This window comes from Eriocheir sinensis, chromosome 21 (assembly GCF_024679095.1).
Source record: "Eriocheir sinensis breed Jianghai 21 chromosome 21, ASM2467909v1, whole genome shotgun sequence".
In the NCBI taxonomy this organism is placed as follows: Eukaryota; Metazoa; Arthropoda; class Malacostraca; order Decapoda; family Varunidae; genus Eriocheir; species Eriocheir sinensis.
This window is the reverse complement of record NC_066529.1, coordinates 3360953-3374953: the sequence shown is the minus strand read 5'-3', so window position 1 is coordinate 3374953 and position 14001 is coordinate 3360953. Positions and strand designations below refer to the sequence as shown.

The following is a 14001-nucleotide window of genomic DNA, read 5'->3' as shown; positions in this document are numbered from 1 at the left end:
CTGTTATCTGCTTTTTCTTATCTCTTAGCTTAATGTTTGCGTGAAAGCGTTGCTCTCTCTCTCTCTCTCTCTCTCTCTCTCTCTCTCTCTCTCTCTCTCTCTCTCTCTCTCTCTCTCTGACGACACCTGGGTGTTTGAGGGAATAAATGAAAATCGTTGTTTTCTGATATCTACTGTATCTGGTTTTGTCTTATCTCTCGCTGTAGCTGCTGTCAGACTGACAGTGACATAGCGTTCTGCACTCTTGATCACAGCAGACACACTCAGGCGCTCGGTCACTCCACCGCGAGAACTCTTGGAAAACAGTGATCTCTCTCTCTAATTCTCTCTTTTCCCCTTTCTCTCCTTTCCCCCTCTAATATTTTTATATGGTGATTCAAGAGTTTATAAATTGGAAAAGTGCTTCTCTTTCCTCTGTAAGACATAAAGCTCCTATGATATGAGGCAGGAGTGATGAGAGAAGTTTTTCATGAGACACTGAAAGATAGCGGGAACACGATGGCTACCAGGCAGCGTCTCCTTCAGGCTGTGAGTAAGTACCTCCTCGTTGCGGCCCTCGGCGGGGGTTCTCGAAGTAAGGGAGGATGTGCCTTTTTAGTGAGTCAGGTGCTATAGCCCGTATTCTTTAATGTAACGTACCTTCAAACGTACCGGGGCTCAGTTCGCCTGTTTGAAAAGCCTCACATACAAGTTCCTGTGATTTCCATGGACTGTTTTGTGATCCTCTAGTGATAGTGTGACACGGCCTCTGCATCCTGAACGGGAAAATTACCCTTGAGAATCCGGCCGTATTCTTAAATCTCACGAAATCGGCAACGACAACGACAGTCCCCACACACACTAATGTTCGGGTTGTCACAATTTGCATATTCTTAAACACTCGGATTTGTCGGGTGGGATTTGGTAACACCGGCGGCGCGAGAAAATTTAATTGGTAACAATGTCCCTTGTTGTTTGGTCCATCTCAACGTTCTGACGGTCAAAACGCCGACTGCACTTGATACCCTGCGCGCTGTGTTCAAGTCAACAATGGAGGAAACTAAGTGATATTCATCCCAAAATGAAGTTGCGCTACTTCTGGAGCTTGTCGAGACACCGAGCAATAGTACTTGACAGAAGAACGGGTCATGCAATGATAAAAAAAAAGAAAAAGGAGGCTTAGGAAACTATAGCATCACTCTACGATGCCACTGGCTCTCACTGAGGCCGCGGCCACACAGGGAGCGAAAAAGCTAGCGAGAGCGAGGGCGGCAAGGGGAGTTTCTGTGGCCACACGAAAAGCAAGGCGAGGCGTGGGTTGTCATGGCAACGAGGCCCGCAAACTGCCGCAAACCAGTATATAGCCTCGCACCCGCCCCCGTCTGCGTGTCGGAGCAAACGAGGGGATGATGTGAAATGTTTTTATAAATAGTTCCGTGTTCAGGAGGCTTTTCTCTATAAGATGGAATTGTTTATTTTAGTATTCATTTCATAGCCGCTGCAAATGGTAGCTATATGTAAAATGTGTTATAAACATTACGGAGTGATTCTTTAACTTAAACTCGTCACTATTAGCGTCTTCCATTTAGCGTAACCTGTTTTTGGGTCGTGATCTGTAGAGTCCCTTATAGAGTCCCGACTACCTAAGATTTGGACGCCATTGTTGGGCCTGTTTTCGCCGTGCTTTTCAAACGCAAGCACACGCTCTCGTGGTGAAAACAGGACCAATAATGGCGTCCAAATCTTAGGTTGTCGGGACTCTATCTATCAAGGGACTCTACAGATCACGACCCAGAAACGGGTTACGCTAAATGGAAGAGGCTATATTTATTTAGTTCTTCTTTTATTGAGTTTTCACAAACATATTCGAGTTCTGCAATCACTGCTGCGTCTTTACTTTCCCTTGTATTGGGCACCATGTGGGATATTCTATCCAGTTTTACCGGCGGAGCATAGATGATTAGTATCCCGTTGGGATCCGTGGGGGTGGAGGGTTTGCGCCCCCTGATGGGGCAGCGAAGACGGTCTCTCTCCTTTGCTTGTTTTGATGAATAGGAGGCACTGCTTTTTACTCAACTTGCTCTTTACACTTCGGGGAGAGTAGCAGAAGTGTTCTACTAAAAAAGTAGTATCCTCGAAGATGTTGTGAACATGCAAATCAGGCACAAAAAAACACGCCCCACAATATTTGTGAGAAGGGGTGACGCACCCGACAAAGTCTCCCGACAATTTGGTGCTTTGATCGGTACCACGGTCCCAGTCTCCCAGAGGTGGCGTATAAGAATACACCCTTCGTGACTGTCGGAACTGTGGTAGCCACGGGCACGATGGCTGTTCAAGAATATCATTGTCGGACGTGTGGGGACTGTGGTTTCAGAAGTTTGATTTAAGAATACGGCCCTATGTACTGAGTCAGGCCCGTAGGAGGCGGAGGGGGAAATAAGGAAGGGAGGGCACGACTTCGATTTACGTTGTTGTTGTTGTTGTTGTTGTTGTTGTTGTTGTAGGGGCTAGTGTTGCTTTTGTTGATGTTGATGTTTTTGTAGTTAGTTGAAATTGTGGCTGTTGTAGTAGTTGTTATAGTGTTTGTAGTAGTTGTAGTTGTTACAGCTGTTGTTGTTGTTGTTGTTGTTGTTACAGTAAAGGAAGCAGCTGAAGCGCAAGAAAAAGTCATAATGAAAAAAAAGAGCCATCTAAACACTGCCCCGATAAAAAAAAAAGTCCAGAAGAGTGGCCAAAAGAGATTTCAAATTCGGGAAAAGAGGTGTCTCGATACTCTCCTCTTGAGAGTTCAATTCGTTGGCAGGAGGAAATACAGACGAAGGAAGATTGTTCCAGAGTTTACTAGTGAAAGAGCTGAAAGAATGAAGTTGCCGGTCAAATCTTGCGGAAGGGATTTGGACAGTACAGGGATGACCCAGAGTAGAAAGTTAAGTGCAGCGCGGCCGCAGGAAGGGGGGAGGCATGCAGTTAGCGAGTTCAGAAGAGCAGTCAGCATGAAATATCGATAAGAGATAGAGAGGCAACATGGCGGCGAACTTTAAGAGGTGGAAGACTGTCTGTAAGAGGAGGGGAGTTGATGAGAAGAAGAACCTTAGATTTCACTTTATCCAAGAGAGCTGTGTGTGTGGAGCCCCCCACGCATGAGAAGCATGCTCCATACGAGGGCGGACAAGGCACCTGCATATGGATAGCATCTGGGAGGGGAAAAGAACTGGCGGAGACGATACAACGCCCAACCTCGAGGAAGATGATTTAGTGAGAGAGGAGATATAAGGTTTCCAGTTGAGATTTTGAGTTAAGGATAGACCGAAGATGTTTAGTGTTAAAGGTGACAGCTGAGTGTTGTCGAAGAATAGGGATAGATGTTTATAAGATTGTGTCAAGTTGATAAGTGGAGAAATTGAGCCTTTGAGGCGTTGAAGGACACCAAGTTTTTCTTGCCAATGGATCGCTAATTGTTTGATGGCATCGAGTGGTGATTAACGGAGTTGCTACTCAGAGTGGGCGCCTATTACTATATAGTGGTGTCCCTCAGGGCTCAGTTGTTGGCCCAGTACTGCTCATAATTTACATTATTTATGTTAATGATGGACTTGATAAATTCATTACTAAATTTGTTGACACTAAGATTGGCAACTTGGTCCTCTCAGACTAAAGTAAGAAAAGCCCTCAGAGACACCTTTAAAAAAAATCAGCTTGATTTGATAGATGAGATATGCATTTTAAAAGAGATGAGTGCAAGGCTCTTCAAGGTTGAACAACAATAGGAGGTTCGATATGTTGTGTGAAATTCACAATCGTACAGTGTTAAGAACTTGGGTGTCAAATTTGAGTCAAACCTCAAATTCTTACAGCAATTAAATGGTGCAGTGAATGAGCCAAAAACGGATGTTGGGCCTCACTGCAAGAGATTTCTCATTAAACGCTAAAGATGCAATACCTCCATTGTACAACAGTTTAGTCAGAGCCCACTTAAAAAGTGCGGTACAGTTTTGGTCTCCCCATCATGCAAAGGACATTGCTAAAATAAAAGGTAGTCAACGTAGAGCAACGTAGATTTTCCCCTCCTTGTTGAAGAAGAAAAAATATAGAAAGAGTCATCTCCACTTGTTCTCGCTTGAGAAACGTCGCCTCCAAGGGAAAGTAATTGAATGTTTCAACATACTTAATGGATTTACGATTGTGGACAAAGCCAATTCTTTTTATGATCGATGACACGTCCCGACCGGAAATACTTGCACAAAACTTAGGTGTAAATATTAGTTAAAACCCGGATTAGTTAGAGTTGGTTAATACTAGTCAGAACCAGAAGTAATAATAATTGCTGTACTTAGAAACTACTACTGTTACCAAGGAAAAAACTAGTCGCTCCAAATGAGGCCGGGTAAAACATGAAATGAATGACTGGAATGCTTTTTATAGTTTTATCTAAATGCTTCAAGCAAAACTAAATTCAACAAGTACTCTTTATGAGAGAGCTATGTGTTCCGGTGTTTAGCTAACAGACACCGCAGTGACAGCTAGGTGCTATGGCAGTTAGTGTGTGATACGCTTCATGAAACCGATACATATTTTTCCAAATGATCATAAATTATGTTTATCTTATCTATATAAGATTAGCGGTGTCTTGATAGTATATTTAATCCACTTCTGTGCAGTGTGAAAAAAGTGCCATGCTTATAAAGGATCTTGACGACCTGCGTAGCTGTCAGTAACAGTAGTAACAGTCGGGTCATGTTTGGTTGAAATGGTTTGGTCGTATGGTTCGCCGACTGTCACTCAGTCACGTGGTTGTTGTGTGGGGCGGCTTGTTCACCGTTATTTAGTTGATCGTGAACTGCAGACAGTCACGTGGTTGTTGTGTGGGGCGGCTTGTTCACCGTTATTTAGTTGATCGTGAACTGGCAGGAGGATAACATTATACTCCTGACCCCTGTGCCTATATACTCAATAAAATGTCAACCTCCTTCTCACCTGACCACCCCTCTGGACCGGGAACAGAAACTGGGTGGGAAGAGAAGTTTCAACAAACTATACTGATGCGGAACGAAAGCAAAGCATCACACTAGAACGTCCTTACTCAAGACAAGTTTGCCTCACTTCTCAAAGAGGTGAAAGACGCTAAAACTGCTGGGAAGAAAACTACTCTACAGTACAGAAGACTAATACGGTTTGCAGATTTTAAATATCTTTTTCTGTTTTTCTGTCTTCACTGTGGTTGTTAGTTACATTCAGTTTCAGCAACAGTTTTGCAAAACAGTTGCTGAAACTAGTTTTGACAAAAATATTCAGTTAGAACTAGGTTTAACCCTTTTGATCTTGACCTTTCGGGCTTTCCCCAAGATCCTTAGGTAAAACTACTCATGCCAAGGTAATACTAGTTGTACACTAGTACATTGGTTTTGTCTAGTTTTACCCAGTTCTCACTAATTTCGGGTTTTAACTGCAACATGAACAAATAACTTCAAATTTTACCACACTTTTTCTTCACCAGCGCTGTTGCACGGGACTGGAATACACTCCCACATTCAGTGGTCAAGTGTAGCACGATTGGCTCTTTTAAAAAATTTTTTGACCGCCTCTTCCTCCATCTTAATTATTGTCTTAGGCAGAAGTGCAGTCTTGTTAGGCTTTGTATATAATTTTATTATGTTTAGGGACAATTCACCTAGGGTGGGTGTAGTCTGAACATCGATCTATGTCTATGCAAATTCTCTCTCTCTCTCTCTCTCTCTCTCTCTCTCTCTCTCTCTCTCTCTCTCTCTCTCTCTCTCTCTCTCTCTCTCTCTCTCTCTCTCTCTCTCTCTCTCTCTCTCTCTCTCTCTCTCTCTCTCTCTCTCTCTCTCTCTCTCTCTCTCTCATCCTCTTTGCGCTTCCACGATCTTTTCTTATTCCCTCTTCCCACTATCTTTCTATCTCCCTCTCCCCCTTTTCTCTCCCTCTTACCTTCTCTACAGCCTCATCCCCACACCGATCGTTTTCACTCTTCGCTCACCTCGTGTCCTCACCCTCGCCAGCCCTCCCTCTGCATACCTAATGAAAGCTTTGTCCTGCAGGCCCCGGGCTGGAGTTGGGCGGGGCAGCGTGGGACGGTGGGCGTGGCTGGCTGCATCGGGCGTGGCGGCGAGTCGTGGGCGTGTGCCTGTTCATGGTGGTCGCATCCTTCTCCTTCTTCGTCGTCTCGTCGCCGTACCGTGCCCGCATCACTGACCTGAGTAAGTCTTCAAGGGCAGGAGAGAGAGAGAGAGAGAGAGAGAGAGAGAGAGAGAGAGAGAGAACACCCCTTAATAATGGGCGTTCACACATTCACGAGTGTGGCGCCGAGTCCAGCCGAATCAGTACTCGTATATTTTTTACAGTATAGGAAGCAGCTTTAGGGCAAAAAAAGGAATAATGAGAGGAAAGAGCCCGCTAAACATTGCCCCTAAAAATACGAGTTTAGATGAGTGGCCAAAAGAGCGGTCAATTTCGGGAGAAGTGTCTCGATATACTGCTCTTGAAAGAGTTCAAGTTGTAGGCTGGAGGAAATACAGATGGAGAAAGATTGCTCCAGAGTTTACCAGTAAAAGGGATGACAGAATGAATATGCTGGTTAACTTTTGCATAAAGGATCTGGACAGTATAGGAATTAGATAGAGTAGAGAGGCGAGTGCAGCGGGGCCGCGGGAGAGGGGGAGGCATGCTGTTAGCAAGTTCAGAAGAGCAATCAGGATGAAAATATCGATAGAAGATAGAAAGATACAAATCCCCTGCAAATGGATAGCATCTGGGTGAGGAAAAAGAACTGGCGGAGACGATACAGAACGCGCCCAACCTTGAGGGAGCTGATTTAGTGTGAGAGGAAATATGAAGTTGCCAGTTGAGATTTTGAGTTAAGGATAGACCGAGGATGCTTAGTGTAGAATGTGACAGCTAAACGTTGTCGAAGAATAAAGGTTAGGTGTTTGTAAGATGGTGTCGGGTTGACAGGTAGAGAAATTGAGTTTTTGAGGCGTTGTAGGACACTTAAGTTCTTCTTGCTCCAATCAGAAATGATAGTAAGGTCTGAAGTTAAGCGTTCTGCGTCCACCAGCCTGGAATCATGTATTCCTGTTGGGAGGGTCTTCTGTCAAAAGATGTAGAGTAATGCAGGGTAGAGTTATCGGTGTACGAGTGGATAGGGCAGTTTGTCTTGGAAAGATCATCAATGAACAGCAGAAAGAGAGTGGAAGCTAGGACAGAGCCCTACAGGGCACAACTGTTGATAGGTTTAAGGTTAGAGTAGTGGCCGCCTTTCACAGCAACACTCGTGAAATTTCTCAGGACGATCGTAGAAACTCGTAGCATTGTAATGCACATGCGTAAGATCGACCAAAATTTTCAAGGTTGAAATTTGGGCACGATTTTGACATGACGTGTGGATGCGTGCGAGATGCGTAAGTTGGTCGTAGCGTAGTCTTCAGATTATTGTCAACTCGGAACGGATTGTTGCATACACGGCATATTCGTCGAGGCCCGCAACGTGGCTGGACTTGGCGCCACACTCGTGACTGTGTGCAAGAGGCTTTATTGTGTGTGTGTGTGTGTGTGTGTGTGTGTGTGTGTGTGTGTGTTCCCACCCCCTTACCTCCACCATTTCCTCCTCCTGCCCCCCCCTCATCCCAGCAGCCCACCGCTCGCTCAAGTACATTCTCGACTCACTGTTGTTGCCTTCTAACATCTAGCAGTGCTAACGCTGCCAAAACTATCACCACGATCACCATCACCAGCCAGCCAGAAGGATCCTCGAGAGTCCTTCGACCTCCCCAAGGGCTTCCTGGTGCACTCCCCGAGCTGCAGCATCCCTGACTTGGACCCTCATGACCCCAGCATCAAGAGGCTCATCAGTCACCCCAAGCCCGTGAGTTGCCGAGGAAGAGCTTCATTACCTTCTTACGTTACTTGACTTTTCTTTGGATCTTGGTTTCGGTTTTTCGGAATGCTGTTCCAGGAAGGACTTAGACTATATCTTGCAATGTTTCCTTAGTTTAGGGGCGGACGACGTCCGGCCCGCGGGCCATATCCGGCTCATAAAGGCCTAGCGTCCGGTTCGCCACCTTGCTAGGCATTAACATTACAATCCGGCCTGCGAAACCCAAGAAAAATATCCTGGCAAACAGAATCTGCTGGCAAATACTGTTTGATAACAATTCACCCCTCGCCTCACTCCGCGAGAGTTGCCAGGTCTGTCCTTTTAAAGACAATCTTTCCGTTATGAGACCTGGTTATCCTATTTAATTTAAACAAAAAATGGAAGGCTGTAACTGTCTTGTCGTGGGACCATACTGTCCCGTGTGTGCGACCTGCAGCAGGAGATCACCACTTTCCTCAGTCAGAAGAATCTTCCTCACTCTGATCACTTTGACCCACAATGGGTCGCTCGCTGGCCCTACTCTTGGACATCACTGCGCATCTGAATACCCTGACTATGAGGCTGCAAGGTGAAGCCATTCTCCTGACAGACATGCATGCACACATCAACCCGCTCAGCTGTCCGATGTTAAGTTTCACATTTCCCTTGCCTTTCTGCTAGTGCCCCTGGCGACGTGGAGCTGGATACTTACGTTAGTGTCGTCGCTTCTCTGAGTGAGGAATTTGTCTTCCGTTTCGCAGGAGTCAGGCCGCTGGCTACGGACTTCAAGCTGTTCACCGCCCCCTTTGACTTCCCTGTGAACGATGTCCCTGCCCCACTACGAACTGAGTTGGTGGAGCTACAGAGCAACGATAAACTCACAGCGAAGTTCCATACCTCTTCTCCACTGTCCATTGCACACGACCTGCGTTTGTTCAACACAACGAGGCCATGTTTGCAGGCATCTACTGTTGCGAACTGCACTTTCCCAAAATGAAGAACACAAAGTCTTGACTTCACCCTCATCTATCGGACCTTCACCTCAATGGCATTATTCTATTGTCTACCTCATCCATCGAGCTGGACATTGAAATACTTCTTTATGGCAAACAGCGCTGATCTGTAGCTATGATTTTTAGTTTTCACTTTATATACTTTGGGGTTCTCGTTTCTCACTCCGGTCTGCAGCCTGCCCCCGAAAGTCTCCTCTGGCCCTCGCTTCGAAGAGGTTGCCCGTCCCTGACCTAATGATATGTCTGCCTGGTTAGCTGTTTGTGTCAGCCAGCTTGCACATCGCTGCCTCTTCCTCTGTCAGACTAAATGATAATAATTCCTTTTCTATACATTTTGTATGTTTGAGAAATAAATAAGATTATCAACTATCAAATCATGTTGGTACCAAACTCATTTCCTTTTTTTTCTCTCCTCCTCCTCTACCTTCTATTCCTTTTACTCTTCCCTCGTTCCTCCTCCTCCACCTCTCCTCACAGATAATATGCAGGGGGCCCCCAGCCTTCACCTCAGCACGGGGCGCCACCCTTCACCTCCACCAGGACATCCTCCTCCGCCACCTCCACGTCATCCAGCAAACCTACTGGGACAAACTTACCACCACCACCACCACATCAGTCTATCCAGCAGCCTACAGTTCATCGAAAGCATTGCCATCATCGTCATCATCGTCATCCACCACGGAGGGAAGGAGGGTGAAGGTGAGCGTGGATGCGGTGAGGTGCTGCTACAAGGGCATGCACCGGGTGGAGCAGACGAGGGAAAAGGCTGGTGGCGCTGCAGACCGCCGCTGGAGGCAAGTGTGGAGAGACTGAGTGTTAATAGCAGCAGCAGCAGAAGCAGCAATAGCAGCATCAAAAGCAGTATAGTAGAAATAGTAGTAGTAGTAGTAGTTGTAGTAGTATAAGTAGTATTAGTAGAAGTAGTAGTATTGGTAGTACTTTATACAGGATAGTCACTCTGGTGGCGCCTCCACGGTGAATTAGAACGCCAAGCTCTAATCCCGGCCTTGAAAGTGTGTGCACAGCACACCCAGCCGTAGGAGCCTCCGTAGTGCAGTGGTTAGAACTCCTAGCTACGAATCTGCGGGCATTGGTTCGAACCCAGGGTTTGGAAGTGTGCCCGCAGCCAACCCAGCTGTTCGTCCTCCGTGTTGGGTTGGTCGATAATTGGGTACCTGGAAAAACCTGTGGAAAATAACTGTGGTAACCCGGATCCTGCACCTGCCCTGCATGAGTCAAAGGGCAAAGAGTTCTCACCCACAACAGACTCAAGGGCAGATGCGACTGACGGAGCACCGCGGTCACGCGCAGCTACATCGCACTTGAGTCACCCTTGCCGCACCCTCAACCTCCGGTCTTCCTCCCCTTCCTCAGGTACAACGAAGCGTGCCAGCCGTTCAACGCCAGCGGGACGGAGGTGCAGGAGGACGCGGCGCTCGTCGTGTGTAGCATCGGAGAGATCGTCGTTTACAAAAACGTCCATTACTTTTTCCGCAAGAGAGAGAATGCACCGGTTCCATCTGTCCAAGAGGGCGCTGAAAACCCACCTCTGGGAACGCCTGGTGCCACCCCCTCGTCCAGCGAGAGGCAGGGGAGGGTGGAGGGAGCCGAAAAGCTAAGCGTCATCTTCATCGGCACGGACGCCGCCTCGCGCCTCAACATGCTGCGCTTCCTGCCCAAGACCTACGAGTACCTGACGCAGGAGCTGGGCGCGCTGGACCTGCTGGGCTTCAACAAAGTTGGCCACAATACCTTCCCCAACCTCGTGGCCCACCTGGGGGGGTACTTCTCGGAGGAGGTGGACAAGACCTGCATCACTAAAAGCCGCCACCACGATGACTGCCACTGGGTCTGGAAGGACTTCAAGAGGAACGGCTACGTCACGGCGTATATGGAGGTGAGGGACGCACACAAAGTCCGCTCCTTCCTTTCTTTTAGCTCGGGACTTGCGGGTACTCTTTATTTTCAACAACGCTCATTTCTTTTTCCTGGAGTTTTTACCCTACCGGTCCTTTCTTTCTTTCTTTCCCTCCCTTCTTCTTTTCCATAACACTAAACACGTTTTCTTTATCACCACTCTCAGTTCTTCCCTTCCTCTTCCCTCCCTCCCAGGACATTGTTATCACGTGTTATTCCGTTTCCTATCAGCTTACCACTCATTCCTTTACCCCTCCTCAGGACGCCCCTGGGATGGGCACATTCCACTACCTCCGCCCGGGCTTCATCTCACAACCCACTGACTTCTACAGCCGCCCCTTCTTCCTCGCCTCGGCGAAGGAGATCGGGCAGGGCCGCAGGTGTCAGGGGTCGGAGCTCAGCCTCAAGGTAAGTTGTGGGTGGAGGGATGGAAATACAGTTTTTGTACAGTGTGTATCACCATTCTCCCTGTTTTCATGTATATCTAATCTTTGCAGGACATTGCCACACAGCCTCTCCACAATCATACTCATGCACATTATTTTTTCATTTTTCTCCTTTCAGTAAATTGCTGGATAAAAAGTATTCGAATAAGCATTCTTATTGTTACTTATTGCATGTTCTGTTTATCCCCTAATTCGGTGATTCTTAACCTGGGGGGTGCGCCCCAGGAGGGGGTGCGAGCCTTCGGGGAAAAGCTGAAAATTCTGTTGTTAGAATATCAATTATCTTAACAAGAGCATGGGGGCGTGAATGGGAAGACTCACTTCTGGTGAGGTATATATGGGAAGCGAGGAGGGTGCTGAAGCCCTCCAAAGACCCTTCCCATGTCCTCACTATCCGTTTCCTTGTTGTCTCATCAACACCAGAGAATAATTCAGCGTGCTCTCTAAAGACAGATCCTCTCTCTCTCTCCACACCACACTACATTCACACAACATACACACCTTTTCCCAAAATTTAAAATTCAAAATGGCAGAAACACGCGATGCCTCGGAGTCTCCGCCTCGGGGGGGAGGAGGGCACAAATTCTCCCAGGGAGGACTCCCCTTCCGGCTGCCGACTTGAGAGGTGTCTTGATAACTCCTCGAACCTCTTTCTTGTCAATTTCTGCAACATTCGCGGTCTTCGATCTAATTTTCATTCTGTGGAACACCATCTCTCCTCCTCTAAACCACACTTTCTCTTCCTCTCCGAAACACAGGTTTTTGAGGCTACTGACAGCAATCTGTACTCTGTTCCCTCCTACTATCTCTATCCTAAATTTCAATCCAAAGCTGGATGTTGCGCCTACGTGCGCAACGACATCACTTGCTCTTGTGCCCACGACCTTGACTCTTCAGAATTTTCCACTATTTGGCTAAGACTTCATTGTCATTCTATTACTAAATACATCTGTGCTGTTTATCTCTCACCTAACTCTACTAGCTATGTAAAATTCTTTGACTACTTGATCTCCAAGGTGGAGCACATTTTGACCCACTCTCCCTTCGCTGAAATCTCCATCCTAGGAGATTTCAATGTTCACCACCAGCTTTGGGCTTCATCCTCTTTCACTGACCAGCCTGGTGAACAAGCCTACAATTTTTTTTTTACATCTATGCCTATAGAACCGGTAGGCTTGCTTGAGGGGCCTGGATGGTATTCGGCCCCAGCCCGTCATGGCGCAGGCAAGTGTTTATAGTGGCTCCATCTTCTCTTGGCTCTCCTCAACGATCTAGAGCAGTTGGTTCAGCACCCTACACATATTCCCGACCGTCTTGGAGACAGGCCCAACATACTAGACCTCGTCTTTACCTCTAACCCTTCTGCATACTCTGTCAGACTGTTCTCTCCGTTGGGCTCCTCCGATCACAACCTTATTTCTGTATCCTGTCCTATCGCTCCTCTACATCCTTTGGACTCACCGAAGAGGCGATGTTTCTGGCATTTTGCTTCAGCTCGGTGGGACGACCTGAGGATGTACTTTTCCGATTTCCCGTGGAATGATTACTGCTTCCAGGAGAGAGAGACCCCTCTGTGTGTGCCCAACGCATCACAGAGGTGATTGTCTCTGGAATGGAGGCACGCATTCCACGTACTTTCTCTACTCCTCATGCCTTGGTTTAATCACACTTGTTCTCGTGCTATCCATGATAGAGAGGCAGCTCACAAAAGGTACCAGGGCCTTCGCACTCCTGCTAACCATGATCTTTATATTTCTGTCCGGAATCGTGCCAAATCTATTCTTCGACTTACCAATAGTGCTTTCATTAATAAGAAATGTCAAAACCATGCTTTTTCTAATTCTTCCCCGGACTTCTGGCACCTAGCCAAAAATATCTCCTCCAATTTCACTTCTTCATCTTTCCCTCCTCTCCTTAACCCTGATGGCAGCACCACCGTCTCATCTATCTCTAAGGCTGAACTCTCCTACTCATCCCCCCTCTGACTCCTTTCTGCCTGTTATTAAGATTCTTAAGAACGATATGTTCTATGCCCTCTCTGGCCTCAACTCTCAGAAGGCTTATGGACCTGATGGAGTGCCTCCTATTGTTCTGAAAAACTGTGCTTCCGTGTTGACACCCTGCCTGGTCAAACTCTTTCGTCTCTGTCTATCAACATCTATCTTTCTTGATGGAAGTACGCCTTCATACAGCCTGTGCCTAAGAAGGGTGACCGTTCTAATCCCTCAAACTACCGCCCTATAGCTTAACTTTCCTGTCTATCTAAAGCTTTTGAATTTATCCTTAACCGGAAGACTCAAAAGCACCTTTCCACTTCTGACCTCCTATCTGATCGCCAGTATGGGTTCCGCACGGGGCGTTCTACTGGCGATCTTCTTGCTCTCTGAACTCACTCTTGGTCATCCTCTCTTAGCCGTTTCGGTGAAACTTTCTCATTTGCGCTGGACATATCAAGTGGTTTCGATAGAGTCTGGCACAAGTCTTTGCTTTCTAAACTACCCTCTCTCGGATTCTATCCTTCTCTCTGTTCCTTTATCTCCAGTTTCCTTTCCGGCCATTCTATCTCTGCTGTGGCAGACGGTCACTCTTCTTCCCCAAAACCTATCAACAGTGGTGTTCCACAGGGCTCTGTTCTATCACCCACTCCCTTCTTGTTATTCATCAAAGATCTTCTTTCTATAACAAACTGTCCTATCCACTCACACGCTGACGAGTCCACTCTGCATTATTCAACTTCTTTGAACAGAAGACCTTCTCAACAGGAATTACAAGA

At 46.9% G+C, this 14001-nt stretch overlaps 1 protein-coding gene across 7 annotated transcripts in view; it reads left to right on the top strand.

The window, feature by feature from the left end:
- The window catches only part of LOC127001523 (uncharacterized), a 75396-nt gene that overhangs the window by 54699 nt on the left and 6696 nt on the right, over positions 1-14001 (top strand). The window contains exons 1-7 of one of the 7 annotated variants that reach the window (XM_050866145.1): positions 227-532; positions 4984-5152; positions 6039-6197; positions 7686-7861; positions 9343-9659; positions 10240-10762; positions 11044-11190. The exons of 3 other annotated variants lie outside the window; for them this stretch is intronic. In XM_050866145.1, coding sequence (XP_050722102.1) covers positions 6131-6197; positions 7686-7861; positions 9343-9659; positions 10240-10762; positions 11044-11190 — 1230 coding nt within the window. In that variant the 5' untranslated portion in view covers positions 227-532; positions 4984-5152; positions 6039-6130. Of the gene's footprint in view, positions 1-224; positions 533-4983; positions 5153-6038; positions 6198-7685; positions 7862-9342; positions 9660-10239; positions 10763-11043; positions 11191-14001 lie in introns of those variants that run through there. 3 more of the 7 variants (XM_050866144.1, XM_050866143.1, XM_050866142.1) reach the window with 3 other exon arrangements.